The following is a 27,692-nucleotide window of genomic DNA, read 5'->3' on the forward strand; positions in this document are numbered from 1 at the left end:
GTGCATGTCATTTTTATTGTTTTTATCACGTTTTAAATGTTTAAATGCTCTTTGTTTTCAAATGCCTTTAATCATGTAAAGCACATTGAGTTACCTCGTGCATGAATTCGCTATACAAATAAATTTGCTTTGCTTTGTTTAAGATTTTGAGACAAGTCAGTTGCATTATAGCTTTTTTTTTTTCAAAATGCTTTTTTTTGGTGTGGGTAACATGATATTACCTGAATAAAAATTACTTAAAACATTTAAAAACAACTGCAAATAATGAATACTGTTTAGCATACTATCTGCACAGTTCAATTAATGTCTGAGGTTTGCTTGTGTATGCACTGTTGTGGGGAAGTAGAGAAAAATCTTGATGTGGACGATGGATTTAAAAAAAAAAAAAACTTCTCTCCGTTCAGAGTCCACCATCTACATTTTTCTCTACTTCCAGCATACCCAAACCCGCACACACACATGCATTATCATAGCCTGACTTGCTCATGTTTGTGTGCCCGTGCAGTGAATCTTCCACTTACAAGTGACATTTCTAGGAATCCTTGACTCCACTCACTACCCAGGCAACCTAAACAGACGCACACAATGACACACTAGTGAGCACATCTGTCACATTGTAGTGCATTGGACGTTACACAATAATAGCATTCAGCCGCCCATATTTCTCCAGATATTTTGCGGAACTGAAGCGACATGTACTGTCAGGGAGGGTTTATACAAAAGCCAAGCAAATAGATGAGAAACATATATTCTGATTTAGTGGTGATGAGGGTGGGGAAGACGGGGTATTGAGGAAACCTTTGGTAAGGGCAGAAAATGTCAGATTTGACAAATAACCTTTTAAACATGGATCAGATGTAGAGAGTCATGTACACTGTGTACACAGGGAGTTGCACTGCCATGGAGAAGAGAAGTGTCACTGTGTCACGAAAGGAAAGAAAAAAAGAATCCCCCCAAAAACAATTTCGATGGAAGTATACAGACTAGACAGTTTAAAGGAAATCTGCATATCGGGAGCCCACTCGTAATAAAAGATACAATTCCTCATTGTTCAAATTAAATAGCAATTGGATTAAATTTAAAAGAAGAATTTAGCCTTTGAACAATGTCCAACATGACCCATAAATGGCCGCTTTCAACCAACATGGCAGACTTCCTGTGCCTTTTTGGTTGTGGCTTTCTTATGTGGATCTGTTGATGATAGATGTGCTTACCAAATAACAATAAAACGTGCAGTATTCTGAGGATGCATTTGCATAAAATTCAGGTGGATGTCTGGTTTCTGGCAAGAGTTTTGTGATTTATCGAGCGTCATAAAATGTTGCCCCCATGCTCAAACTTGGTAGCAATTGGGAAAAAAATATTATGAGGAAAAGTTCACATTTAAAGGATCCCTGGAAATAGCAACTTGTCTCTAAAACTTTCACTTAAAATTACAATGGATGACTTCCTGTGTGTATATTTCAAGGGAGTGCTGGATTATGGAGATATATCACAGGGACTAGAGAAGAATGTCTTTTGCGCCATTTCTCTTCTTTCATATGTACCATCATTAATCAAATTTTCAAACAAAGATTTTCACAATATATGCTGCAGGCTGCAACGAGTGCTCCAGTCGTTCAGATACATGCTGGTCTTCTGTGTCTTTATTGTCTTGGGACAGTCATGGATATTTTCACCAAAATGCTTCACCTTCAACACCAAAAATATTCAATACCCGTAATAAATTAGGATATGATCGTCAACACTTGCTGAAATTACAAGCATTCAGTGACTGAGACTACAATGAGGCGGCAATACCAAGCAGCCTACGAAGCAGCAGACTTGCTCTGGAACTCAAGCTGACAGAGGAGCAAGCGGTTTGTCAGGGTGGGCTAACAGCTATGTTGAACGTGAATCCCTGCAGAACATTCCTTCACGTCTTTCTTTGCACCATTCATTCACTGGTTAATAAATTAGATAATCTACAAATAAAATTCACAACAACACACACAACGGCCCTCCTGCGTCGACGGGGCTAGCGCGGGTCCGTATCCTCCAATGATGTCAGCTTGCTTTGCAGCAACAACACCCCCCGTGATTATGTATAAAAAAAAAAAAAAGTTTAAAAAACTGGAATCAGTGTATTATTGAAATTTGAGAAGGGAAAATAGAAATTCAGTGAGTTACCTATACTATATAATAGTACTGATTGCACAATAATAAAATACATTAAAACATTGCCTTTTATCACAATTTCATTATACTTGTGAAAATAAGGCATTCTTTTGTTCTTATATTACACACGGTGAATACATATGATACATGATAACAGATATGACAGTATAGTACGATTTAAATTTTAATTATATGATACATATGAAGACATTATTTTATGCAACCAGTTTCATATAAAACAATTATATACAATATACACAGTAGGGGGTCCCCGCTGCAGCTCTGCACCAGTTTGGGGGTCCTTGGCCTGGAGGTCGTTAAAGACCAATGATAATCAGCATTTAAAAAAGAAAAGAGATCGGGTATCACCATTGCCGTGGAGAAGCAGCAAGTTATTGGTTATTATATCAGTGACATGAAACAGTTTTTGTGCATCCTTACTTCTAACACACTTTGGTTGGTACATTAGCAGTGGTACGTACTTTAATTTCAATCTTTGTGGAATTTTAAAAAATATAAAATTAAAAAAAAACATGGAATGTGTACTTCTAAGGCTTCTACAATTATTCCTAAATTCACAACAAAAATGACCAATTCTACTCTGCTCTTTAGGCCCATCTGTTCCATCTGCGCTAATTAGAGCAGATTTTCCCGTGAGCTTTGTGAGGATAAGCAGCTCAGATAATGGCTGGATGGATAGATCAAGTTTTGGGAAATGTCACAGTCATTTTGAAAACTCAACATCTCTCGCCCCAAACATATGTTTTCCATGTTATGACCTGACTTCTGGTTGATTTTTTTTTTCCTCTGTATTCAGAGCCAAAAAATTTAAATACAAGCAAGCTTCAGATACATCATAAAAAACATCCAACCTCTTGTATCTCACACACAATTTGAGGTATTTGAGGTTTATAGAGTTATGGAGCTCAGTCATGTAATGAATTAAAAGTTGTAAGTCAAGGCACCACTGTTGTTCCATTGTGGTACCAATCAGAGGAAATCTCCTGGAAGGGGCCGAAATTACTCTTAAAATGGCAGCTTTCACCCAAAATGGATGACTTCCTGTCTTTTCTTTAATGGCTTCTTCAGACTTTTTTTTTTTTTTTTTAAGTGTCTACTTATGACTGCCACACCTACCAAATTTCATGTGGCGAAGTGAAACTGGCTTCAGGGATTCAATTTTCAAAAAGGGCTTGGGGATTTTTGGACACAAGGGCGGAAGAGATGCATTACAGGTGTGGAGTTATGCATGCGTGACATCACTGGACCCTTGTGCCCTTGGGGATGCGCACCTTGGAAACGGTCGCTAAGGGAACAGCTCGACAGAGAGATTGCCGGACAACACAGCTAGATGTGAAAATGAAAAAAAAAAAAAGTTTTAAGACCATTAATGAAAGGCTGATCAACACTAAAGTAGGAAAGTCGTTTACCTTCTTCGCGTTCCATTGGGGAAACACGAAATGAAAAAGCATGCTCCATCAAAGCTACAATACGCCCCCTCCCACACACACACACATACATACATACATACATATATATATATATATATATATATATATATATATATATATATACACTGTGACCTCTCAAGCACTCCAGGAGATTTAGTACAGCGGCGATGGTTAACAACAACAAAAATGAGTGATAGGTGGAGGTGGCCTCGGGTCTGAGAGTTAAAATGTGGTGGAATATTGACGGGGAAAACATGTCCATGGACTGAGAAAAGCTCTTAGGGTGATATGTCCGATCTTAATGGGGGGGAGGTGGACAGTGCTCGTCTGTCAGAAAAGACGCTGGAAGAGCGGATTTGCGGGGGAATTGCCAAACGCAGCCTGCCCTAAACACAAATTGGGTGACGGTGGTGTCAAGGCATCTAAACAGATACAGTAAACCATCTGTAAAAATCCTGACATTTTTTCTGCTGAGAGGCCTAAAATCAGGACATTTGAAATTCTCAATCTTATCTATGTCACTAGCGCCATCTTCCCTGTTTCCTAGCTAGCGCTGTTAACATGAACACATTTGCTCGCACAAGTGGGTTTTCTACACGGATGTAACCAATGGACCTTTCCGACCTGCCAATTACTAATACAATAATAGCCAATCAGATAGCAGCATTGTCTTAACCCCTGGCTTGACCCGCCCCTCTTGTCGTCATGTCCCACAAGCAATGCTGGTTATCGGTTGCATGCGATTGGAAAAGTTAATGTTACGAAGAAAATGGTCCTCAGATGTGCTTGGGGAACGTGCAATTCTGATGAAAGATATTTTGCTAGGTAACAAGGGGCCCGCTTGATTCATTTTTCAAAGCCTAAAACACAGTTGACGAAGTGTCTACGATGGATTAAGGCTCACGGAAGAGCACGCGTACAACTAAGTGTGGACAATATCAATAAACACAAGGCTGTATGTTCGAAGGTAAGTGAGGGAGAAGTATCTTCTCGGAGTTTGATTTAATTATTATCAATAATACTTAATACATTGCAAGAGAACAACTTTCACTTTGTTAGTGTATCACTGAGCTACTGAATGAAGTATGTCATGTTTTATGCCGACGAGTCGAGTTCACAATACGTAAATGCGCCATGTATCACATCAGACTTTTAAGAGAGAGCACTGGGTTCCACTATGAGCCCAGTCAAATGAATGCACCCACTCACTTATAAAGACTACAATGATATTACTCGTGATCTTTCCAAGTAAAAAGTACTCACCCTGCTTTACATGCCCTGTACGATTCCACAATTTTAACCTGTTGGATTTCAGAATGAAGTTTCTGAGGCGTCAAAGTTTTTTGCATCGATCGCCAACATTTTGGTGTAACTCTGACATTGCGTCTTGCTCTGTCCAAATTCTCAATTCCCTGTACATATCCTTGTGTGAAATAATTGAGACCTATCTCTAGAACTCTCTTGGACAAGTGCGACGCATTTGGCAAAAAAACATCCCCCAATATTATCTGGAATACGCGATAGAGGATCCAGTTCAAACCCATTATGTTCAGTCGCCATTTTGGAAGATTGTGGGGGTTGGCAACTGTAGCTAAGGGGGGGGGGGGGAGCTGAAGATCGCCATTCGGAAAGGTCCATTGCAGAAAGGGGAACGGTCTTTGCCAAATATGGGCAAAATGTATACAAAACTGTCTCAAACCGAAGTAGCTCTCAGAGGGGCCATTTCTGGACACTCGAAGAGCAACAACAAGGTGAAGTGAGAATCAGACTTTTATACTAAATCCATGTAACTAGCCAAAATATGGGACCTTTAAGTTAAGCAATGTCACTTTAAAGGACTACAAAATAAGTTGATTGACTTGATAAGTGATTAATTTTTACTTAACCGATTGTTGCACCTTGCATTACACTGACAACCATTCACACTCACATTTACATCTTCAAGCAATTAAGAGTCTTGACTTAAACCACCATACATGTTTTTGGGATGTGGGAGGAAACCGGAGTGCCTGGAAAAAAAAACAATGGAACTGATTAAGCTATTTACATGTAAAATGTGCTTCTACTCCCAAAAAAAAAAAAAAACATTACAAAATGAGTTCCAGAATGAACTGATTAATTTTGTAAGTAGAGATACCACTGTATCTTAAAAAAATTGTTATTGAGACAGGCCTACACGTGGACAGATTTCACATAAAGAGACTTCATAAATAGGACCGGCTGTGGTTATGCAAGCAAGCGGCGTCATTAGCATATGAAAGGTCCAACTCGGGGTATGCTCTATTGATTTGTATGTATGCATAACGTGATCAATATCCGTCGCTGAATAAAACATAGTGGTGGCTTTTGACAGGCTGATTTGAAATGGAGACGCTATGGTAATAACAAAAGGGCTGCGGCTGAGATTGGCCCTGAACCCTGCGCATGTAGCGGCCATTCACATTCAGATGCTTACTCTCACTCACCTGCACTCTCCATAATGCATGAAATGCCTGAATATATACTGGTTTTGCCCCTGCACGCCCCGCTATGTGCAAGAACAAGGCCCGCGTATGAACATTACATACATTACACTCAACAGTGAGTGTGACAGCAAAGACAGACAAGTAGCAAGACAATAACTACTTGCTGACAAAACATGGGGAAAACAATACAAACACCCCACCATGGGGAGGACATGTATTTGAATGTCTGCAACAGTATTTCGCGTGTTAATGTGGATAATCTGATTCATATTTAGTCTTCCAATGTTTAAAATTACAGTATAGTAGTGTCATGGCTTACAAGTTTAATTATTTCTGTGACTACACTCATAACTCTGTAGCACCCATATCTCAAATTATCTTTCCGATTGAAATGAATGGAAATGCCACAAATGCATTCCAGAATGCCAAAACAGCAGCTAAAACCATGCACATTTTGGGAATGTGGGGGGAAAACAGAGGACCCTGAGAAAGCCCACGCAGGCATGAGGAGAACATACAAACTCCCGACAGACGAGGGCGGATTTGAACCTGGGTCCTCAGAACTGTGACACAGATCTAATCATTTTAACACTGTGCCCACCAAAAATGTTTTTAATTGCACTCTACAGTATTGTACATACAAAAAAAACAAAAAAATAAATAGAGCAATGACAACTCTGTGCATCATTATTACACGCTTTAATTGAAAAGTGCCATTGTACTACTCGTACTCGTACTGCCCATCTGGTCTACCAAAAAAATCCTAAACGAAAATGTGCAGCCACACTGCTGCACATTGGGTTCTACAGCAGGACAATGATCCAAACCACATCAGGAAGTTCACCTGTGAATGGCCCAGGCAAAGTTTTGACCTGAATCCTTTTTAGACACGGTGGCATAACCTTAAAAACGCAGTTCGTCCTCAAAAACTCTCCTATGTGGTTGGAGTACAACAATGCGGCAAAGATGACAGGGACAAAATTCCTCCACAGCACCGTAAGAGACTCATCAAGTTATCACAAACGTTTTATTGCAGTTGTTGCTGCTAAGGTTGGCCTCATCGGTTAGTACGGTATTTTCGGGACGACAAGTCACTACTTTTTTCAGGCACCGTGAACCTCGCAGCCTGTATTCTGATGTGGTTTGAAAAAAGAAAAAATCGAAAGTGGCTATGAGTTGAAAAACTTGTGTGAATGAAATTGTTTAAACATGGCTGTTCCCGACAATGAACTCGCGCGGGTCCGGCCATGCGCAGAGGCTTCAAATGTGTAGAAAAAATTAATCTCCCACAATTGGCCGTAGAAGAAGAAGAATCCACTTCAATTGGCCGTAGAAGAAAAGTCGCCCAGAAAAGAGGATCCTCCACAACACTCACAAACGCAAAATATGAATTTTTAATTAAATTAAAAAAATCTTTCACAAAAACTAGCCGCACGCGAAACTCTTCTGGTGGATTTTAAATACATAGCATGAAAGAATCTACAATCACTAAGTGATTAAAATGCTGTGCTGCTACGTGAGGAGACCAGCACTTCAGTGGTAACTCGAGATGAAAATGACATTGAGAGCGACTGGGAGACTGAAATGATATGAGAGATATTCTGAGGCTGTTCTGCCATGATACTTTATTGGTTTCAGTGAACAGGAGGAGGATGGATAAAAACAATGACTTTTCTGTTATGTTTGAGCCGTTTTACTGCTGTGTTACAGTCACTGCTTGGAAAAAGGGTATGTAAAGTCCTTCTGAGTATCTAATTTTTACAACGTACCCATGCGTACAGTATACAGTATATCCGTGGCGAATGGTCTGGCGTGGCTGGTGTATGGGAAAAAAACCCACACAGAGTAGGCGTGGCCTATTAACCGGTGCACACTATTGTCCGGAAAATACATGTTGGCTTTAGGAAGGAATCTTTTTTTCCTACGGACCCATTTAGGTTTGGATTTTTTTACTCCCTTTAAAGTAAAACTCTTTCTTTAAACCCTGCATTTTGTGTTTACTTCCGTTGTCTTTTACTATAATACATTTGTTTGATGACGGGAAACAAAGTACCGTATTTTCCACACTATAGGGCACATCTAAAAGCCTTTAATTTTCTCAAAAGCTAGCAGTGCGCCTTATAATTGGGTGCGCCTTATATGTGGATCAATATTGAGCCTTTAGTGCAGCTCCTTCTAATGGATGCATAACGTAACCTCAGCCTCTACTGTAGCCTCTATTGTATGCGCCTTATAATGCGGCGTGCCTAATATATGAATTTTTTTAAAACGGGCCGTTCATTGAAGGTACACTTTATAGTGCGGAAAATATGGTATGACAATTGTATAAAAAAAACCTAAGAAATTAGGTAGTAGTAAACACTTTCGCGCCACTGTAAATTAAAATTTTACGGACAAATATTTGTCATTTAAAAATGTGTATTCTACTCTTTTCCAGAAAATGTCAACTCAATTGTAAAGGGTTTTTTTTGCACATGCAATCAAGCTGTGATACTTGAAATGCAGAGAAAAAAAAATTAATAAGTGGGAAAAAAAACCCTCACTATAAAATTCCATTAATTGAGTGAAAATGGCTAATGCAAGGTCAAGGTGGATGGAGAACAGATTTAGTCACCACAAATAGATTTATAACTTGAATTATTTTAATAGAACAATATTTTAGATACTAAATGCAGTTCATGATTATATTCGCTTCTTTTGTATTTTTTTTTTTTTCCAAACGGATTTTCTTTCAAATTCTGACTGCGCCATTTTCTCTGTAATTCCCGAGTTCTTTTTTCCCCCCAGATAAATACAACATCAAAACTCTGATGTCCTGTTCTGGACAACATCCATTTGAAACTTGAATTTAAAATCCCACTGAATATTTGCTGCCAGTATCTATCTCAGATCTCAATTGCTTCAAAAGGAGATACATTCAACATGTAACCAAGGGTAAAGATGTCGGTGCTTGAACGACTTCTCTGTTTAAATTGCGAGCAAGCATGTTGTGCAGGCAGCCGTCAGCTTCATTGTGAACCTCCGGAGGATAAGAGCGTCTGCATTATTGAGCCGCTCTGTAGTGCACGCTGTGCGTTTGTGCGCGAGAGCTGACGTGCCGTTTCGTTGTTATTGTTCTTTCAATAGGGGGCACATCTCTCGCGAAGGGCGGCGAAATCGTATACAGTACAGAGAAGTTGGGGTACTAATGGCATGGGTAATTACAAGCCAGGTTGGACTGTGATTCATATTCCACTATTATGATAGCCCGCGAGCGTAATATGCATTTACAGGGGCACTATGTCTGTTTTACAAGACAGCTGAATTTACTTAGTGCGTCTCTTGTTCTGTCTCACTGCCCCAGATGGTCTTTAACCTTGGCCTCTGGTGCTTCTGCCCGTTGCAATAAAGTCACCCATCCTCCTCCACCTCCTCTTCCGTCTGTCTCTCTGTCCCCCTGGCACTACTGTTGTCCACTCTTGCACTCATTCATAGTAAACACTATTGATTTTCAGCAGGGAAAAATAAAAAAAAAAGAAGCAAGGAGGGAGGGGGGGAGGCATGAATTTTAATGCGACTATCTGTCCCCTTCTTCGTCTCTTCCTATCCCACTGCTAGCCCTTCTTTCCTGAGGGGAGGATAAAGAGATGGGGATCCTGTGCGTGTGTGTGTGTGTACAGGGATGGATAGAAGGATGGATGGTAGGGGGGAAGGTTTGCATTTCTCATTTCCCAGCTGTGCCTCTCTCACACAACCCCCCCAACGCCACTCTGCTCCTTCCGTGGCCTTCCCAGTGTCAGCCCTTCTCCTGCCCATGATCTTCGCACCACGTTTTACTCTATGGATTTGCCGCTACAGTGTTTCCCCAACCATTATTGAGCCGTGGCAGCTATTTCAAGATCCTGAAAAGTGAACTGAGAAATTGCTTCTAAATGCATCATACTGTACCGTACACGTGTTAGATAGATAAATCCTGAATATGTGCATAGACTGGGAACTGTAGCTCTTGGTTATGGAGCCATAGCGTTAAATTGGTAGTCACCATTTCAGTATTCCTAACTTTTGGAGCGTAGTGACGCACTTCAGCAATTTGGCGGGGTTGGTAACAACATTTCTCTGTGGTGAATTGAATTTAGAAGATGTTTTTATTTCTACTTTACAGGGACTTTAGTATTGGGAAAAAAAAACTCGTTATACCAGCAGGAAAAAATAAAAGTCAAATACAGTCGGTTAATTTTCATCCAGTGGTGGAAGGTCATTTAATTGTCCTCCCGGTTGCTATATGTCACTGGCATAGATAAACAAAGACATATTTATAATAAATAATTTTAAGGGAAACATTGCTTTGGATTCACCTTCTTAAAAACATACACTATCTGAGTTCCCCTTAGCCGAGGGGAGCATACAAATAATTCTGCTGATTTACACCGGAGCGTGACACTCGAGCAGCACCAGGGGTCAAGTGTTCAAAGTCCTTTCCATGTCACTACTGCTCCTACTTCCTGTTCTTTCGGTTTATCTACGCACATGGATACGCACGCCCCCCTTGTCCCAGCACCTGGCTGCCTCGCTCACTCTTCGAGTTCTAAGTATTGATTTTGCTATAATCGATGTCCCGGTTGCGACAGGTTAGCACAGACAGACAAAGGTGGACTTCATCAAGAGACGTTAAACACGAGAGCCACGTACTCAATAATCACTCCATCACGGAAGAGATGGCAAGAGAGAGAGAAGGACCGACAGAGAAAGAAAGCAAATGGGGAAAAGACAACAAAATGAGTTTAAAAGCTTCCACAGTAAACAAAATTGTGCTTTTATAATGATAGTAAATTAATACTATGCTCATTTAACACGACAGTGAACCCCCGTTTATTTTGGGGCGAACATTCCGGCACCACCAGTGAAAGGGTAAAAATCTGACTGAACAGATGTGCCAAAAGAAAGGTGTAAATAGTTTTAGGCATGCCACACGCTTTAAACGCACAATTATTAAAACACATCTCTTTAACACATTGTCAACGTATTTAAACAAAATGTATAAAATATAATATGGAATTTAGTGTCTATGTTCATTTATGTGCCTTTAAGAGGCGGGGCCTTGTGGGGTGCTGTTTGTGTGTACATGTCTTGGGCTGACCAGTAGTAACACTGTAATGATACACCAAGTTCACGATCAGATACGTACCAGAATTTTTGACCCACAGTTTAGTAAGAGATTCATTTTTGTTTTGGAGGGGAGGGTGATAAAAAAAAAAAAAAAGAAGCGGTTATAATCTCGAAAACTGGACTATTTATTTCGAACAAACGTACATGTAAATCAAACCAAAGAAAAGTTTAAAAACTCTCTTCCAGTCTCTCTGGCCAGATGTCACCGCACTGCATGCCCACCACTCTGTTCAACAGTGTGAACAACTCACGTCCAGCCAATTCCACTGCATAGCATTGCCAATGATTTTGGCATTGTGTGTAGTCGCGAACTAAAGTGGAACAAAGGTGTTTTACTTGCAGATTTTCCACTGCTAGAGCCGCTTCCATTATTTCTCTTGCACACAGCGCCACGGAGCGTCCATCCATCAGCTGTGATTCTGATTGAGTCAGCCTTTATGTTCCTTTACTTTAGATGTTTTTTTTACTTCCGCTATGTCGCTTGTTGAACTAGTTTGAATTAATTATTCATGTTAATGATTAATAATTATGAACTAAACTATGAAGTATTATTCTAATTATTACTACATTGTAGCATCACAGGAATTCCCAGCCTGCTGAGCAGCTTTGTAAATACAGTAGTGGCAATAGTGCTGTGTTCTTGTTAGTGGCAATTATTCCCTAATTGTGCTACTTCTCCCCTAATAGTGTTAATAGGGCTTTAAACAAAAAAAAAAAAAAAAAAAAAAAAAGAGAATTAAAAAAAAAAAAGCAATACAGCAGGGGTGCGTTGATGGACCGGGGTGGGGGATACACTGTACAGTCAACATTATCTGGTTAAAAAAAAAGTCCAACAATCCCAAAAATGATAGTCATGTGCGATGTCAGCGTGTTGTCAGAACATCTCGCTCCTCTTCACATCAGCCAGGATGCGGACTAACAGGTGTTTGCAGCGTATGCAGCACTGTTTTCAGTGTCCAATTACGTTTGTCCAATGTTAGCGAGTGCTTCATTATCGTGATCGCCAGTAGTCATGTGGATGATTGCGCTGAAAAATGTCAAAACATGTTGCCGTTTTAATTGTGATGGTTTCTACTTTGGCGGCACAGTGAATTCGTGGTGAACGTCTGGCTCATAGTTCTGAGGGGAAAGGTTTGAATCTGGGCTCTGGCCTTCCTGTGTGGAGCGTCCATGTTCTCTCCGTGCTTGGATGGCTTATCTCCATGGACTCAGGTGATTGCAAAAAGATGGGTTTAATGAAGACTAAATTGTACTAAGATGTGCATGTGAGTGTGAATAATTGTAATAATTAAATGTGGTGATCTACTGTCTACTTAAAAAAAAAAAAATGGATGCGGACAAATGTCTTTTTTTTTCAACATTTAAAAGACTAACTTGTACACAATATTCCCCTCCCATCTTAAATTTAATCAATGTTTTGTTTTACAGTGTACCGTATTTTCCGCTCTTTAAGGCGCACCGCATTACAAGGCGCACCTTCGATGAATGGCCGATTTTAAGACTTTTTTCCACATATAAAGTGCACTGGATTATAAGTCGCACCGCATTATAAGGCGCATAGAATAGACGCTACAGTAGAGGCTGGGGTTACGTTATGCATCCATTAGATGGAGTTGCACTAAAGGCTCAATATTTTATCCATATATAAGGCGCACCGGATTGTAAGGCGCACTGTCGGCCTCTGAGAAAATTAAAGGCTTTTAGGTGCGCCTTATTGTGCGGAAAATACAGTAGTTACTGTAATGCCCTCGCACACGGGAAAGGAGAGCCAAAGTTACCAATGCACTTTTCAGCTATTTACTGCATGCTGGGAGAACAGTAAAACAAAATGGCACACTCAAGCAGGAACCACTGCGAGCCACAGATCTAGAATACAGCAACAATATCCATACAGCGACGTGATAAAAATGACGTTTCTCAATTGATACTTCACACTCCATGCAACACACAATAATTAGTATATTTTTTCAAGTTTTAGCTGATGGGGGAATTTTCGTATCCAAACTTCATTAGAGTAGTGAGCGCATCGTGGAGCCAATTTAGAACTCTGTGTGTGTGTGTGTGTGTGTGTGTGTGTGTGTGTGTGTGTGTGTGTGTGTGTGTGTGTGTGTGTGCTTGCCTGCGCGCTCACGCAAGCAGTGCGTTTTCATCCCCGCTTAATCTCCCACTCCTGATTCAGAGTGTACACTGAGCCGCCTAATAGGATGTGACTGGGGCTGTGGCTAGCTCGCCGCTAATGAGCACGCTGCCACAGCCGGGGAATCAAAGCGCTTCATCAGCACTCCTAATTAGTATAAACCTCGTTAGCACGCTGGCAAAGTATAGCGTCTGCTCTCGTTAACAAAGTGTGTCCAAAAAGAAATGCAAGGCGTGGTTTTATCAGAGACTAGCTATTTTAGGTACAGTATGGAGATATTTCCACAGATATTTCACAAACAAATAAAGGGAGAGCTCCTACAAATTTATTTTAAATAAACGAGGATTGAGTATATTCTTTGTAAAAATGAAATGGAGTGGTGATTTAGAATAGCAGAAATCACAAAACATTTGATTTTGCATTGCTTGAAGAAAAGAGATTGGATAGCAATGCAACGTTGACTGTACGCTGTATCACGATTGATATTACCTGTACTTTACTACTACTACTGTGCCTTATTTCTGATGGGCAATTATTTTGTTACGGGGAGGGTGCTGGAATTACTTTTGAACGTGTCATTTTCTCAGAGCTTTTTTTAGCTCTTTCGGCCAATTTGATTTTGTGAGGACAGATTCTGTTTAAGTGATTTCTTGATTGAACAGGCCTGGAGGTAATCAGGCTTGGGTGTGATCAGTGAAAATTACCGAATCGATGAGCATTAATATTTAAGTGGGGATATGATGCAGAAATACCTTTCACGGCACTGCATATTTCGATGTTGGATATGTTATGGTGTGTTGGCCTCCCTCTAAGGGGCATGGCTGTTTGGGTGTTTGACTATGATGGTATTAGAGAACATTAACTGTTTAATTGCTGTATTTTTTCTTCCATTTCACTTAAGTAGCAGAGGGAGGTCCCGTAGCTCAGTGGTTAGAGCACTGGTTTGGTAAACCAGGGGTTGTGGGTTCGTATCCCACTCCCTGAGAAGGGCTGCGTCAGGAAGGGCATCCGGCGTAAAAATTGTGCCAAACATATATGTGCGTTCATCTGAGATGACACGCTGTGGCGACCCCGAAAGGGACAAGCCGAAAGAAACAACAACAACTTAAGTAGCAGAGTATCTGAAGCTTGTAAGTTAAATTTCACCCCAGAACAAAGTAATAAAAAAAAAAAAGAAGAAAGAAACACCAACCCCATGACTCGAAAAAAATCTATAGCTTTAGGGCACTCTGAAGTCAAGGTACCACTGTCTGATACAGTTGTGTGGAATTGGGAGTATCAATAAAGTTTCTTTTGGCTTGTTGGTAGTATTAATAAAGTGCAATATTAGTAATTAATATTTGAGAAACGTTTCATTCCCCACCCGACCCCAACAGACTCTTACTCGCTGCCTTACTATTGTTGGCAAAATATCTGCTAAATATTGACATAAAACCACCTCTGCATTTAAAACCACGACGTCATCTAAAATTACGCTCCGTGTTTCTGTTTTATTTAAGAATGACCAAGATGTATTATAGATATTGACTAACCTGATTTATGCTTACTTAATTTGTTGGTACAACAACTGCAAAATATGGACATACATAAACACTTTTATCCATCCATCCATTTTCTTTGCTGCTTATCCTCACAAGGGTCACAGGGCATGCTGGAACCTATCCCAGCTGTCAACAGGGAGGAGGCGGGGTACACCCTGAACTGGTTCCCAGTCAGTCGCAGGTCCCAAACACTTTTATATATTTTTTTTTATTATAGTCACAACAACTTCAAGAATATATATGCGTTACGTGTGTATGATTAATAACTACTGTAGAGTGATGCATCACGGATGTCCACCCCAACCTCCTCCTACCTTAATCGATTTTTGCTTCAACACTGCGTGATTATTTTCTGTAAAAAAAAAAAAGTGAAAAAGCAACATACCGAATAACTAATTGGCATAACTGTACTTTGATTTAATGCTGGACAACTATTGTGATGCATCAAAGATGCACTGTATTTCCTCCCAGAATGATTTTGGCTTGATTAGTATATTGAGATATTGGCATTATTATAAGTAAATATTACAATGTTATACACCAGGTTTCCACACACTGCCTCCAAATGGAAACTCTCAAAAGGTGAATCTCAATTTCATCACCTTCTTCAAAACCTCAATAAAACAGCACAAATAATAAAAGATTTCCATTAGTACGTGATGAGACGTGCCACACAATATTTTGCTCACACGCTTGTGCTCGTTGGCGTTGTGAGGTCACACTGAATTGCGGAACAGCGGGTAGTGGGGGGGCTCCGAGACCAAGTTCAATGCCATTTAAATGTGAAAGGCAATCAATACACTTTGTACCATTAGCAGTGAATGCGGCTCTTTGGTGACTTGCTGCCAATGTTGCTGCTCTGTGAAGCAGCAGGTGTGTGGACAGCAGGTTTCCATGTAGGTCTGTCTGTTGGTACACCCACCCTCCATTTTTATGTTTGATCAAAGCACTTCCTTTCACCCCCACCCACCCAACACCACCTTCTGCTGTCCCCCCGCCTCATAATTTGACTGATGATTACACTTGTCACTCAAGGCAGCATGTGGCCAATTAGGTGGAGGGGTGAGAGAGAGGGGAGGGTATGGGCGCTCGGGGAAATTTGGGTTTGCAACTTTGTGTCGCCACGCCTGCACTCAGGTAGGCTTTTTAGCTCTTAGGGTGAGACAAGCAAATATTGGTTTCTCTTCCATTTTCTTTTAAGAGACTGGCGCAAGAAGCCACTGCGGCCTTGTCTCACACTCTCCTAGCCACTTCAATGTATCCTATGTTCCAGGGTAATCACCGACTCATTTAAAGTCACTTTTGTACACTACCTCTGACTGGTGCCACCGCAAACTAGGCTTTTATGGGGCTTAATGCGTCTTACGGACACTTTGGCAAGCAGACCGCTACTGTCAAGGATGCAAGGATACAGAGGGAGGGAGGGAGGGAGGGAGGGCGGGCGGTAGAGGACGGAACGTGAGGCCAACAGCCATGCTGACTTAACCAGGCTGAAAAAAGGGGGAACAAAATGGGATGAAAGAGGGAGGAAGAGGGGGAGGCAGGGTTGGGGCCACAGTGAAATGGACAGAACATGAGCGAGTCACAAGAGAGAGGTCACTTAGTCATTCCTTCGACTGGCCCCCTGACTCCGCGCCTCCTCTCTCGTTCCTCTTTACAACCACACAAAGGGACAGAGGGGTGCAGCCCTTGCACAGAAGCAGGAGGGTTGCGACCCCCGGCCCCCATTTTATATATACATGCCTACCCCTATAGAGAGTCAATACAGTGGTTTTGGGTGGCGGCAGGTGAATTGGTGAAAGAAACAAGGAAAACGCAGCAGAGCAAAAAAAACATTACAATACAACAATGCAGTAAAGGAGGTCCTCCATTTATGACGGAGTTCCGTTTCTACAGTATCTACGCTATAACCCAAATTTGTGCTCATCAGGAACATGCATGTACTGTAGGACTAATGTACGTTTTTACAGAAGTCCTGATAACAGTAAATATTTGCAGGCAAAACATGTCTAGGCCAATAAAACATTGAAATCAAATGTTTAAAAAATAAATTTGAAGTAAATGAGCGTTGAGTTTATATGTCTGTGACCACATGTTTTTCCACCACTGTACAAACAGAACATTAAACAGTGTTTGGAATAGGACTGACGTAAACTGAAGACTCTCTGAAAGTTTACAATTAAAACGCAAGAGTGACTACATGTCAACTTGTCTGCACTGTTTTAAAACCAAATTGTATTGTCACGTGTGAAGCCTCTTAAAATGTTTCAACATGTACCCCACTTAAGTCATGTTTTTTTTTTTCTTTTTTTTTTTTCTTTTTCTAAGCAAGCGCAGCAACAGCCGACAAAAGGGTGCCCGGACGTAAGAGAGACTGCACAAGAGAATTAGCGAGCATGAAGGTGGTCGAGTACAGCAGATTAATTTCAGAACAGAGGCCTCCTGCCGAAAAGGAGGATGGAGAGCAGGAAGGATAGAGGGGATAAAGAAATGGGAGAATGCCGAGGGGAGGGAGATTAAACATGTATTCAACCCTCTCAAAAGGGCTGAGCTGCTTTTGGCGGTTATTTGTGTGCGCGCTTGTACGTATATCAAGAGAGGAACGCGTTGGCTACCTTCGCTCCAACTGCCCAGCGTGACTCTCATCCAACCTCACTGTGAAGGACAGCAGTGGAAACCCAGAGGTTAATAGGACGCCTTCATTACCATAAATCTTATCAGGTAAATGAAATGGGGTCGGGGGGAGCAGTAGAAGGACCCTTGATTTAACCATGCGATGTTCCGGGCTAAGGGGAGACACCCAATCAACCTCTGGGTTTTATTGGTCTTTTTTATTAGCTAAATGTACTTGCACATGAGCGGGGTGCCAGAGGTGACACCCTGTGGCAATCAACAACCCCCCGCCACCCCCCAAAAAAGACATGAGGCCGGTAAAAACTGATTGTTGGCATGTTTATGAGTGTGCTGTTTGCAAAACAACTGTCCAGACCTTCAGCTTTTGTTCTGAAGAAACCAATGAAGCGCCACCAATGGGGAGAGTGTGGAAAGTGTTGAAGAGGCTTGGATACACGAGCAAAACGTTGAAGATACAGAAGGCTTTCACAATTATCGGAATTTTAATTGGGAATTTGGCTGCCACTGCCACGATTAAATGAGCCTGATTGTCGGGCAATTTTGAAATTTAAAATGTGGGTGAATATGAAAAGCGCTTGGTTTGCAAAAGTGCTCACACCCTATTCAACCAGAGACTATGGGTGAATGCATGGCTCCCGTGTCAAATTCAAAATGAAGGCCTAAAATGGCATTGAAGTCCAACGTAGTAATATATGAAGCTTTGATTTCAAAGTTGGCCCTCTCAGTATGTTGGCAGAGAGGCGGTGTGTCACCGTAAGACGCTGCCGTCACTTTGAGTTTTTGGCTGCCCTCACCGCAATAAAAAAAAAAAAAAAAGTAAACACAGGGAAATCCCAACTGTTGAGTTCTTTGCAGAACATGAAAGGTGAATGAGTGAGACTCTTAAGAAACAGCTGAATTATTATGATTATTATAATGCAAGATTTTAGCTGACTGATTGGTCCAATTACATATTCAGCATAGTATGGCTTATGAATTCATTTTGTGTTGTTGTTTAGGTACTGGATAGTATTTTCTTTCATTTCACGTTTTTCACATCATGTACACTGTAGATTATGCTAAATTTTAAAGTACTTTGATTTTTAGCTGTGAAAAGTGCTATAAAACTAGATTACTTTAAAAAGAATTTTAAGAAACCACACCAGAAAACCACCATTCACGAATTTTGTTTAAGACTAACACGTTTTTGCTAATTCAAGAATAAAGCTGGGAAATTTACCCACTTTCACCCAAATTTGACCCTGGTTTATGCTACATTAATTATGAATATAATTAATCTGCTGAACTCGTCATTTTCAAATTCAGCCCAATGATAAAATACATGTTGACATTGGCAATAAAGACCAAGCTTTACCAGTCGCTACGAAATGTCATATTGTCACACCGATGATGAAATTCTCTCCTCAATTGATATCACAAGTAGGAATCTGGGCCTGAACTCAACTGTTCAAAAAAACGCCTAAAAGTGACTTGCTTGATGAATCACCCAGATGGAGCGTTTGAAAAATTCCCCACCCCACTGCCACTAAAATCATCACAAAAAGCATAAATAGGACACGCCTAAAAACCTGTAAGAAAAATAAAAATAAAAATACTACCTCCGCATCAAGTAAAGTATCTTTTTGCCATCATCTTCACAAAGTATCATAAAACTTGGTTAATTTGTTATAGCGTAATCATGCAACAAGCAACAAACAAACCACTCCGCTGGTGGCAGCAATAAGCGCCAAAATCACTGAAGCAAGTGGTCAATAACCAGCAGGAGCTCACAACCCATTTTTCTCAGCCTTTGATTGGTAGCATGTGGCGAAGTCCACTCAAGGTTCTGATCAGGCTGGGTCACCACCGACCAAGTGTCCGCACACAAACACAATATAACAGGATGTCCCCCCCTGTAGAGGTCAAGTCCGCTCCAATTCTCTGTTCCTATACGTCATTTGGATGCAAGTGAAGGCGAGAGATGAGGACGGAAAGAAAAGCTACAAATCAATACCAGAATGGAGCTGGGCGCTTTGAATGTGTTGATTCCCACTGATGTGTTGATTAACTGCCTGGAACAACACACGCAAACACACACACACACACAGTCCATTTACGGCCCTGTGCATGTGCTCGCTAGGTGATAGGTCTGATTAAGTGGCCTGCTCACCCTGCCTGTGATTAGGACTAATGGTGGGCTGTATTTCACCGAACATGGCTAACCAAAATTATTGCTTGCGCCCGTACTAATGCAGTCACCGGAGAGGAAACTGTGAGTTTGCACAATTTGGATGCAGTGTGTCTCTCTTTGCAAGTGAAGTATTTGCGCAAAAGGTCACTGCTTGGTAATAGTTATTAATATGCGAGTGGTTGATGTGCGTGCGTGTGGTCTGAAGAAACGCAATCGCGCTTGCTGCTGCTAATGAGCCGTGGGACCTCATCAGCATTAATACTACATTAGCCACACGTCGCGGCGCAAAAATTCCCTTCCAGACATGTATCTATTGAGCACCTGTGCACATATATTAAAGAGGTAAATGTAGATCGCATTAAAAGGGATAGAATGGTACTATAGACACAGATGTTAACGTGAACAGCAGTAAGAATAGTCACAAAACTAATAAGTAGTCTCCATATAAGCAGTTGATAATTAAGTAAAAATTGCCCACAATTATATATAAAAATATTATCCACGGAGTATTGTACATACATGCAGATGTGAGGAAAAGTGGCAGCATAAAACGCAAAAAAAACTATACAATAAAAAGTCTACATAAGACCAATTGAGAATGAAATGAACACCTGCCACTAATACATAAACATGCCAAACTAAAATGAACGTCACCAATAACACTGTATATTGACTTGTGTAATATTATTATACAGTATATCTCCAAATGTGATTGTGAACAACGACAACAGTGCCTGTAATTTTATAAATGCCAGCAGACCAGGTTTGGACACCCAAGACACGTTCAACTAGGCTGGGTGAACATTCAAAGCCACGTTCGAGCGGTCTGGCCCCCAGATTACACTGACTGAAATAGTATCTTGCAGAAAAAAGATTACAGCCCCCAGGGTTAGAACTCCTCTCCTCCTCCTCCGTTGTGTCAAATCGAAAAGGTGAGCAGAGCTGCATTGCATTTTCTTGGATGTCCACATTAGCATCAGCTAACATCTTTAGCTCCTGATAAGAAGCACATACTTCAGTGCTTGGTTAAGTTGTCACACGGAGTTGGGGTCATTCATGTCCAGTTATGCATATACGTTTATGAAAAAAATTGTCAAGTGGAAGTTTCTTTTATCTATATTTTTATTAATGATCACAGTGGGATCTGTTTTGGAAAAAGAAAAGGCCTAGTATAAACTTGTTAATTTCAGTGTTTGTAAAGTTTGCTATATGTGTGATCCTACGTGTTGGCTTTTTTTCCAAGTGGATCCATTTAAAAGTGAAAAAAAAAAAAAAAAAAAACCTATAAATTGGACCCCGCTCTAACAGTTACATAAAATGGACCGAACAATGCGCCAAAAGATATTTTCCATTTATCACTTAAACCACTGTTGACAAAGTCCGATACTTCAAGAATTGTCTGTTGGCTGGCCCTGGTGCTGTAGTGAACTATAAGCAGAGAATGGGACATGTATTTTTGGGTCAAAAGATATTACAGCACAATATAACTAGATCGAGCCAACGGAGTAGTCCGTGCCGATGTGGTGGCCGTGTCGAATGTGTCGACATTTCATCAAAGGCAATGCATTGACATATGGTTGCCATGCTGAACGTGGTGACATTTCCAGGCACCGTATTGACATGGCGGCCATGATGGCAGGAGTTCTCTATTGTCCAGTTCTACGCAGAAAGAGAGGAGCCTTGTGATTTTTTTTTTTTTTTTTTAATGTCTCTCAAGTCATACTGCAATCTGGAACATGTTCACTTTTACTACAACAACATTTCTTTTTTGTCAAGCTGAACGTCCCATCCCTCTCCCGACTTGCCACTAGTCACAAGCATGCCGAGGGGGTAAGTTAGGCTAACATTTAAAACTTTTCCAACATTTTCCCCCCAAAAATATGTTTACAATAACTTTGTACTTTATTTGGGCCTGTTAGTGCATGAAAAAACTATGACAATTTTTGTACTGTATATACTGTATATCCAATATTGGTGCATATGACCACAAAAAAGTGCTTCATTATAAGAGACAGTTGGCGATAACGGATGACACGCCTATATTATCTGTTTAACCGAGATTCTATTGTACATCTCCTTGAAAATGGAAAAGGAATGTGGACTTTAACCTGAACTTGTTATCACCAGCGCGAGAGTGGATCTTTACACCACTCTAATGTCCGCAAAGAGCAAAACCAAAAGCTCATTAGCCACTGAGCATTCTACCATCAGTCTGCTCCCGTAGTCATATTCCACAATCTAATTCAACGAGGGAGAGAATCGTATTGTGACAGCGAGCGAGATAGTGAGTGAGCAAAAGGAAGGAGGGGTGGTGGCTATGGAGAAGGAGAGAGGTAGCTTAATGCAATAAAGCATGTAGTATTGACATCTTTCTCACGTCTATTGATTCTCCATTATGTCACTAACAAACCCAGGTTGACATTTTGTCATTTGCAATCATGTTAACACTGCGACTCGGATGCCCCCCCCACTCTTCCGAAGGTCCAATCCATGCCTGCGTGCACGCTCGTTCATTCGGTCGCCACGTGGGCCATCGCTCATACACAAATACACACACGGAGTTTGGCCAAGTGCACGCAATGCATCACAGAGAAATGGATGTGTACAAGAAAATGGAATTGATCCTCTGTCTAAAAGTGAGAGAGGGAACCCTTTTGACTGACTTAATGTATGAACAAATATACAGGAACCCCCAACCCCCAAAAAATCTATTCTGTATATTAAAGGGCATTGGAGGGTTCACTGTTCGTTTCTTTTTAAGTTTCTCTTCAGGGCAACAACCTCAATCAAAGTTTGCGCAATTTGAGAATCACGTCAATCAGGCATAAATCCACATTTGAAAAATAAAAGAAAATGATCCCCAACTGTCTAATGAAGGCAAGGCATGGAATGAAACTTTTATGATCATTTAGAGAATGAAAAAGAGGGCTGCCCGAGGCTCTCAATACATTAAGAACTGCATGGTGGGCTGGATCAAATGCTGTTGCAGGCGGTATATGACCCACAAATGTGCACATGTATGTACAGTATGGAGGGAATGAAAGGTGGAAAGAAGAAGATGGTGCTTAATGGTGTGTGACAGGAGGTGCATAGCTGAAATGAACGGATCGAAGGTCTGTGATGTCCCATCATACCATCTCAAGCCACGCACCGCGTAGGAAGCCCGCTGTTTCTCCAGCATGTCCCATTAAACTTTCATACGTCTGTTAATGCTGATGGCTCCGCAAAGCACTTGACTACACGTACTGACACAGAGACACAATGCCATTAAAAATGGAACGAAAAGCTGGATCGGTTCAAGCTGCTCAGGTGGAAAAGAATCCAACATGCATGTTTCTATGTCAAATGGCAGGCCGTCTCCTTCATGACAGCGCGCACCAGACCCCCGCAGTGTTCGAGGCCCGTTCTAACATGAAACAAGGCGGAAACGCAAGTTGGGCGGAGAAAGGTCAGGTGGTGTCAAGTCAAGCGCTCTCTGCTGTGACCTCTGAACCCACAAAGAGGTATGAGTCAAAGACCCACCACCGGTCAAAGAAACCAGTAAAGTGGGCACTCAAGTTGAGAGCGCCAGGAAGAGTAGAGGGAAAGGGTCCGCTACTTTTACCCTAAAAGTGGTGTCATTTTGATCTTTGTTTTGAAAATAGAATTTGCGTCTGTTTTTCCCTGTTTAGTGGAAAACTTTTGCATCCAGGAATTCATTAGCCATTGGTGAGAGAGTCAGTTATAAACCCAACAACAGTCTGATGAAAGACGTTTGACACTGTCATAGAAAAAGCACCTATTACCAAATTTTGTTTCTTTTTTTTATTTTAATAGGGACGATAAAAATATATTTGCATTTCAGGTAAAAAGAACTAAATAAAATTTGGAGATACATCCTTTTTGGTCATTGTTGCTTTTACAAGCCTGTGTAAATAGGTTTTGGCAATTTTTGACTTTCTGCGGATTATTTAAAATGGGAGAAAAATAAGCACTGAGGAGAATAAAGCTGCCTGGAGTACTTGTACTGAACCATAGCCTGGTTATAGCGCAACCTCCGATGGTTGCCTGACATACAAGGATTAACAATCATAAATATTTAACCGTTTTAGCACCAAATCATTGCTCAGGATAATCTTTCAAAGACAACGGGCAATCATGGGCTTGCTGATTTTAATCAAGGGAGGACTCAGACTCGAAACTGGGAGAATTATACAGGTACCGCTTAATAGATCATTATTTTTTTTGGTAATTTAGCCCCCGTGCTACTTTATTAACACAGATTAATTCTTACGTAACTACAATAAATCAGAAGATGAGCAAGTCAGACTTGACTACTTTCTGGAATAAAAGAAAACAACGATAGTCAATTTTCAGTGACAGACCTGACAAATGTTTATAAGAAGCTCAGAGAAGTATTCATTGAACAACCACCATGTAAACTGTTTTTTCAGTATCTAGTTTTGTTCCTACTTTCAGAAATTTTATTGGTAAAATATCCAGGTCTCCTAGATATTATTTCAGCAATTTTAACTCGATATATGACCCAGCTGCACTTCAAAAGAGCCTCGTTTAAAGGTGCGCATTCATGAAAGAAACAACATTTTGGTGACAAAGCCTATCCACTTGTTGCGTTTAACAAACTGCGCATAGCATAGGGAATGCCTGTTATCCCATCATCTACATGCTATCACTTTGCCTGCTTTATTCCAACGCCGGGCCAGGCACAAGCCACGGCAACGTAATGGCTCATCTGGCGCTTTTCTCTCACCTCTCCAGCTCAAACAGGGTTTTCCATCCCAGCCTCGTTTTTCACCTTGTCATCTGCTCTTACTTTCACCCGCTCCTCTCTCTCCCTACCCGCAATTCTTTTTCAGCTCCTTCTGACATTCGCAATTTTTCAGCACCAAAACTCCTCCTCCTCCTCCTCCTTCTCCAGTTCTTGCTTCTTTTGCCTCATCCCGGCTCCATCCCCCCCAGTCCTCTCCTCTTAGAGATATGGTCCCCCCCACCCCCCATCTCATCACTGTCACACCCCGTGCACTGCTGACTGAGTGTGCAGGAACAGTGGCAATGCCCAGTCTGCTCCGCATCAAATATGCTTGAAGTGATTTGGAAATGAGAGGTGAGCCGTCGCGCCGTAAGGGGGTGGGGTGCCTGCCTTGCGTTTATTCACCATTACTGATACCGTGCTTGTGTAAAAGGCGGATGTCACATTCGTACGGCGGCTCACTTGCCGTGTTAACAGAGTAGTAAAGCCAGATTAACAGTTACTATTCATACGATAACCCCTTCCAGACCAGAAATCTAAAATAATCACATTCAAAGCAATAACTATGACAGAAACTGCGCATCTGCTTGTACCAAGCAACCACACATTATGAGGTTGTACAAAATAGGTCTTTGCAAGCCAGTTATAAACGCAAAATATTACAATGAGATAAATATTTGATTGAAAATAACTTATTAATAACGTATTATAAAACAAATGAAAAAACAAAAATAGAGATGGAACAGCTTTTTTGTGCCGTGTCACGTATTCTTATTCCACCGCCCAAGCTAGTTTGTTGTGCACCGTTCATAACTGAAAAGCATCATGGTTTCAATAAATACTTGAATGAATAAGACTTTGAGCCATTAATACAAAACAATCCAATGAAAAAGGTAACAACAGTATTAACTGTCCATGCAGTCTTGTGCCACGTAATCGAGCTCTGCTGTGTAAACTAGTTGATTGCTCACATTTGGTGACCTTTAAATGTCATAATTACAGTATTTGTATTAAAAAAAAATCTATAAATACAAAATCAAATGGAAATTTAGGTATGTCACTGAGAGCTTGTTTTCCTGCATCACATCACCATGTATTCTTTTGAAACTGTGCAAACTAGTTCAGTAAAAAAAATATTTGTATGAAAAACATTTCTTGGTCATAAATATAAATAATCAAATGGAAAACTAAGTATTCCAGTACTTGACCACGTCTTTTTTTGTGCTACGTGATTCTTACGTATTCTTAGGTTGCTAAGCAAGCTTGTAATTGTGCAACATTCATAACCCCAAAACAAAAGATTTATAGTCCCTATTGTTATGGGAGAAAAAAATAGTGGGCCTTTAATTCAAAAATGTCCAATGAAAAGCAAAGTACATTGGTAACTGGGATTAGCTTCTTGTGTCACATGATTTTCATGGAATTGTGCAAACTAGTTAGATTGCACACTGTTCGTAACCTTGAACTGTGTTTTGGTTAAAAATCACTATTAGTCATGTTTATAATGGAAAAAATACTAACGATAACTGAGCCTGTCATGTGGTGTGTCAAATCTCCTTATGTTGTTGGGCAAACTAGTTAATTGCACACCATTCATAACCTCAAACTGTCATTATTACATTAGGTAAATATCCATCCATCCGTTTTCTTAGCCGCTTATCCTCACGAGGGTCACGGGAGTGCTGGAGCCTATTCCTAGCTGTCAACAAAATCATTTGAAAAACACTTCTGAGTTATAAATTTGAAAATAGCATTTATGTCTATGTCTGAGGGTGCCTTCTTGTACCAGGTGACCACATTATGTCTCTGCACTGGTTGTTACCTCAAAATGTCTTATTTACACTATTTCTCGGTAAAACACTTGTAGGCAATAAATATAAAATGGTAAACTGAAATTTGCAAAGTACGACAGTAACCAACTGTGGCTTCTTGTGCTGCATGAAAACGCACTCTGACGATGTTTGTAACCTTGAAATGTTATGTCGGGACCATCGTGAAAGGAGGAGAATTTAAGATCACACTGTTTTGAAGGGGGGGGGGGGCAACCTGCAGTGCGTGGGCCATATGTGGCCTGCCGGAATATTGGATTAGGCCCACCATGCAATTGTTAAAAAAAAAAAAAATGAAAAGATCGGACTACCTCAACTTCAATGAGGGTTAGAGGTAAGCTCAAGGCACCACGCGAATTTGGGTAAAATGTGGGATACACCCTGGACAATGTGACTCAACGAGAGGGCAAACACAGACAATACAATGATTTACAATCACAAATGAAAACACACATTTTATATATATATATAATACACACTGTAATTCCCCGCTATATTTAAAAAAAATCATCCAACAAAGCGCTCGTAATAGACGGGGACACTGAGGGAGACGCTCGGTGACATCTTCCACCACGCGTCCCCTTCCGTGGAGCTCCAGCCTACTATCACCACCTGCCGCCCCAAAGCTGTCATCCCCGGCGTAGGGAGGAGAAGCAAGGATGCGATCCCCGACAAGGCACCCTATCAAGACTAAGTCGACCACTGCTTGCACACAACTTGAAAAGAAATCACTAGTGAGGGAAATATTCAACGTAAAAAGAGGCAGAGAGGACAATTGCTCCTCTGCCTTGCTCCTCCGCGCGCCCCTTCTATCTCTCCCTCGCGCTTGCTTCCAGCGGCCCGAGGAATCGATCTCCGCGAGGATCGATAAGTTGGCATGAATATTCCCTGTCTGCCGAGAGTCTAGTCGGGGAGAGACGCAGAGGCTGGGGCAGTGGATGAGAGGAGAACGACCGACGCGCTTCTCCGGGAGAACCGAACGGGAAGCTGCGACCGAGCCACCGAGGCGGGGCGCAGGTGTCACATCGGCGGGGAGGGCGGAGGGGGAAACAAGTGAAGACGTCTTACCGGAGTTGGAGCGGAGAGCCAGGGGGGTCTTGAGACGCCAGGCGCTGAGGTCAGGGGCAGCTCTCTGAAAGACGAACGGCACCGGCAAGGGGACGAACATGATCTTCCTCCGGCTTCGCCTTCTTTCTTCGGGTTCCGGTGCGAATGAGGAGGAGCCGGGGCGAGCTCGGTCCTCGCCGGCGTCTCGGCGCTGTCGGTCCGGCTTAGTCGGGAGGCGGTTCGGCGTGGACGGCTCGCCGCTTGGTGCGTACACATGAAGCCCTCCCCCGGCACTTTTATTGACTTAACCCGGTGAAAATGTGCATAGAAGCTGTTACGACGCTACACAGACGGATAGACGAGAGG

The 27,692-nt window shown here is 41.4% G+C and overlaps 1 protein-coding gene across 1 annotated transcript in view; it reads right to left on the minus strand.

Annotated features, from left to right (window-relative positions):
• Positions 1-27,476, minus strand: part of pou2f2b (POU class 2 homeobox 2b) — a 74,988-nt gene extending 47,512 nt beyond the window's left edge. The window contains exon 1 of the mRNA XM_061819720.1: positions 27,348-27,476. Coding sequence (XP_061675704.1) covers positions 27,348-27,447 — 100 coding nt within the window. The 5' untranslated portion in view covers positions 27,448-27,476. The remainder of the gene's footprint in view (positions 1-27,347) is intronic.
• Between the last annotated feature and the right edge of the window lie 216 nt (positions 27,477-27,692).

This window comes from Syngnathoides biaculeatus, chromosome 5 (assembly GCF_019802595.1).
Source record: "Syngnathoides biaculeatus isolate LvHL_M chromosome 5, ASM1980259v1, whole genome shotgun sequence".
NCBI lineage: Eukaryota > Metazoa > Chordata > Actinopteri > Syngnathiformes > Syngnathidae > Syngnathoides > Syngnathoides biaculeatus.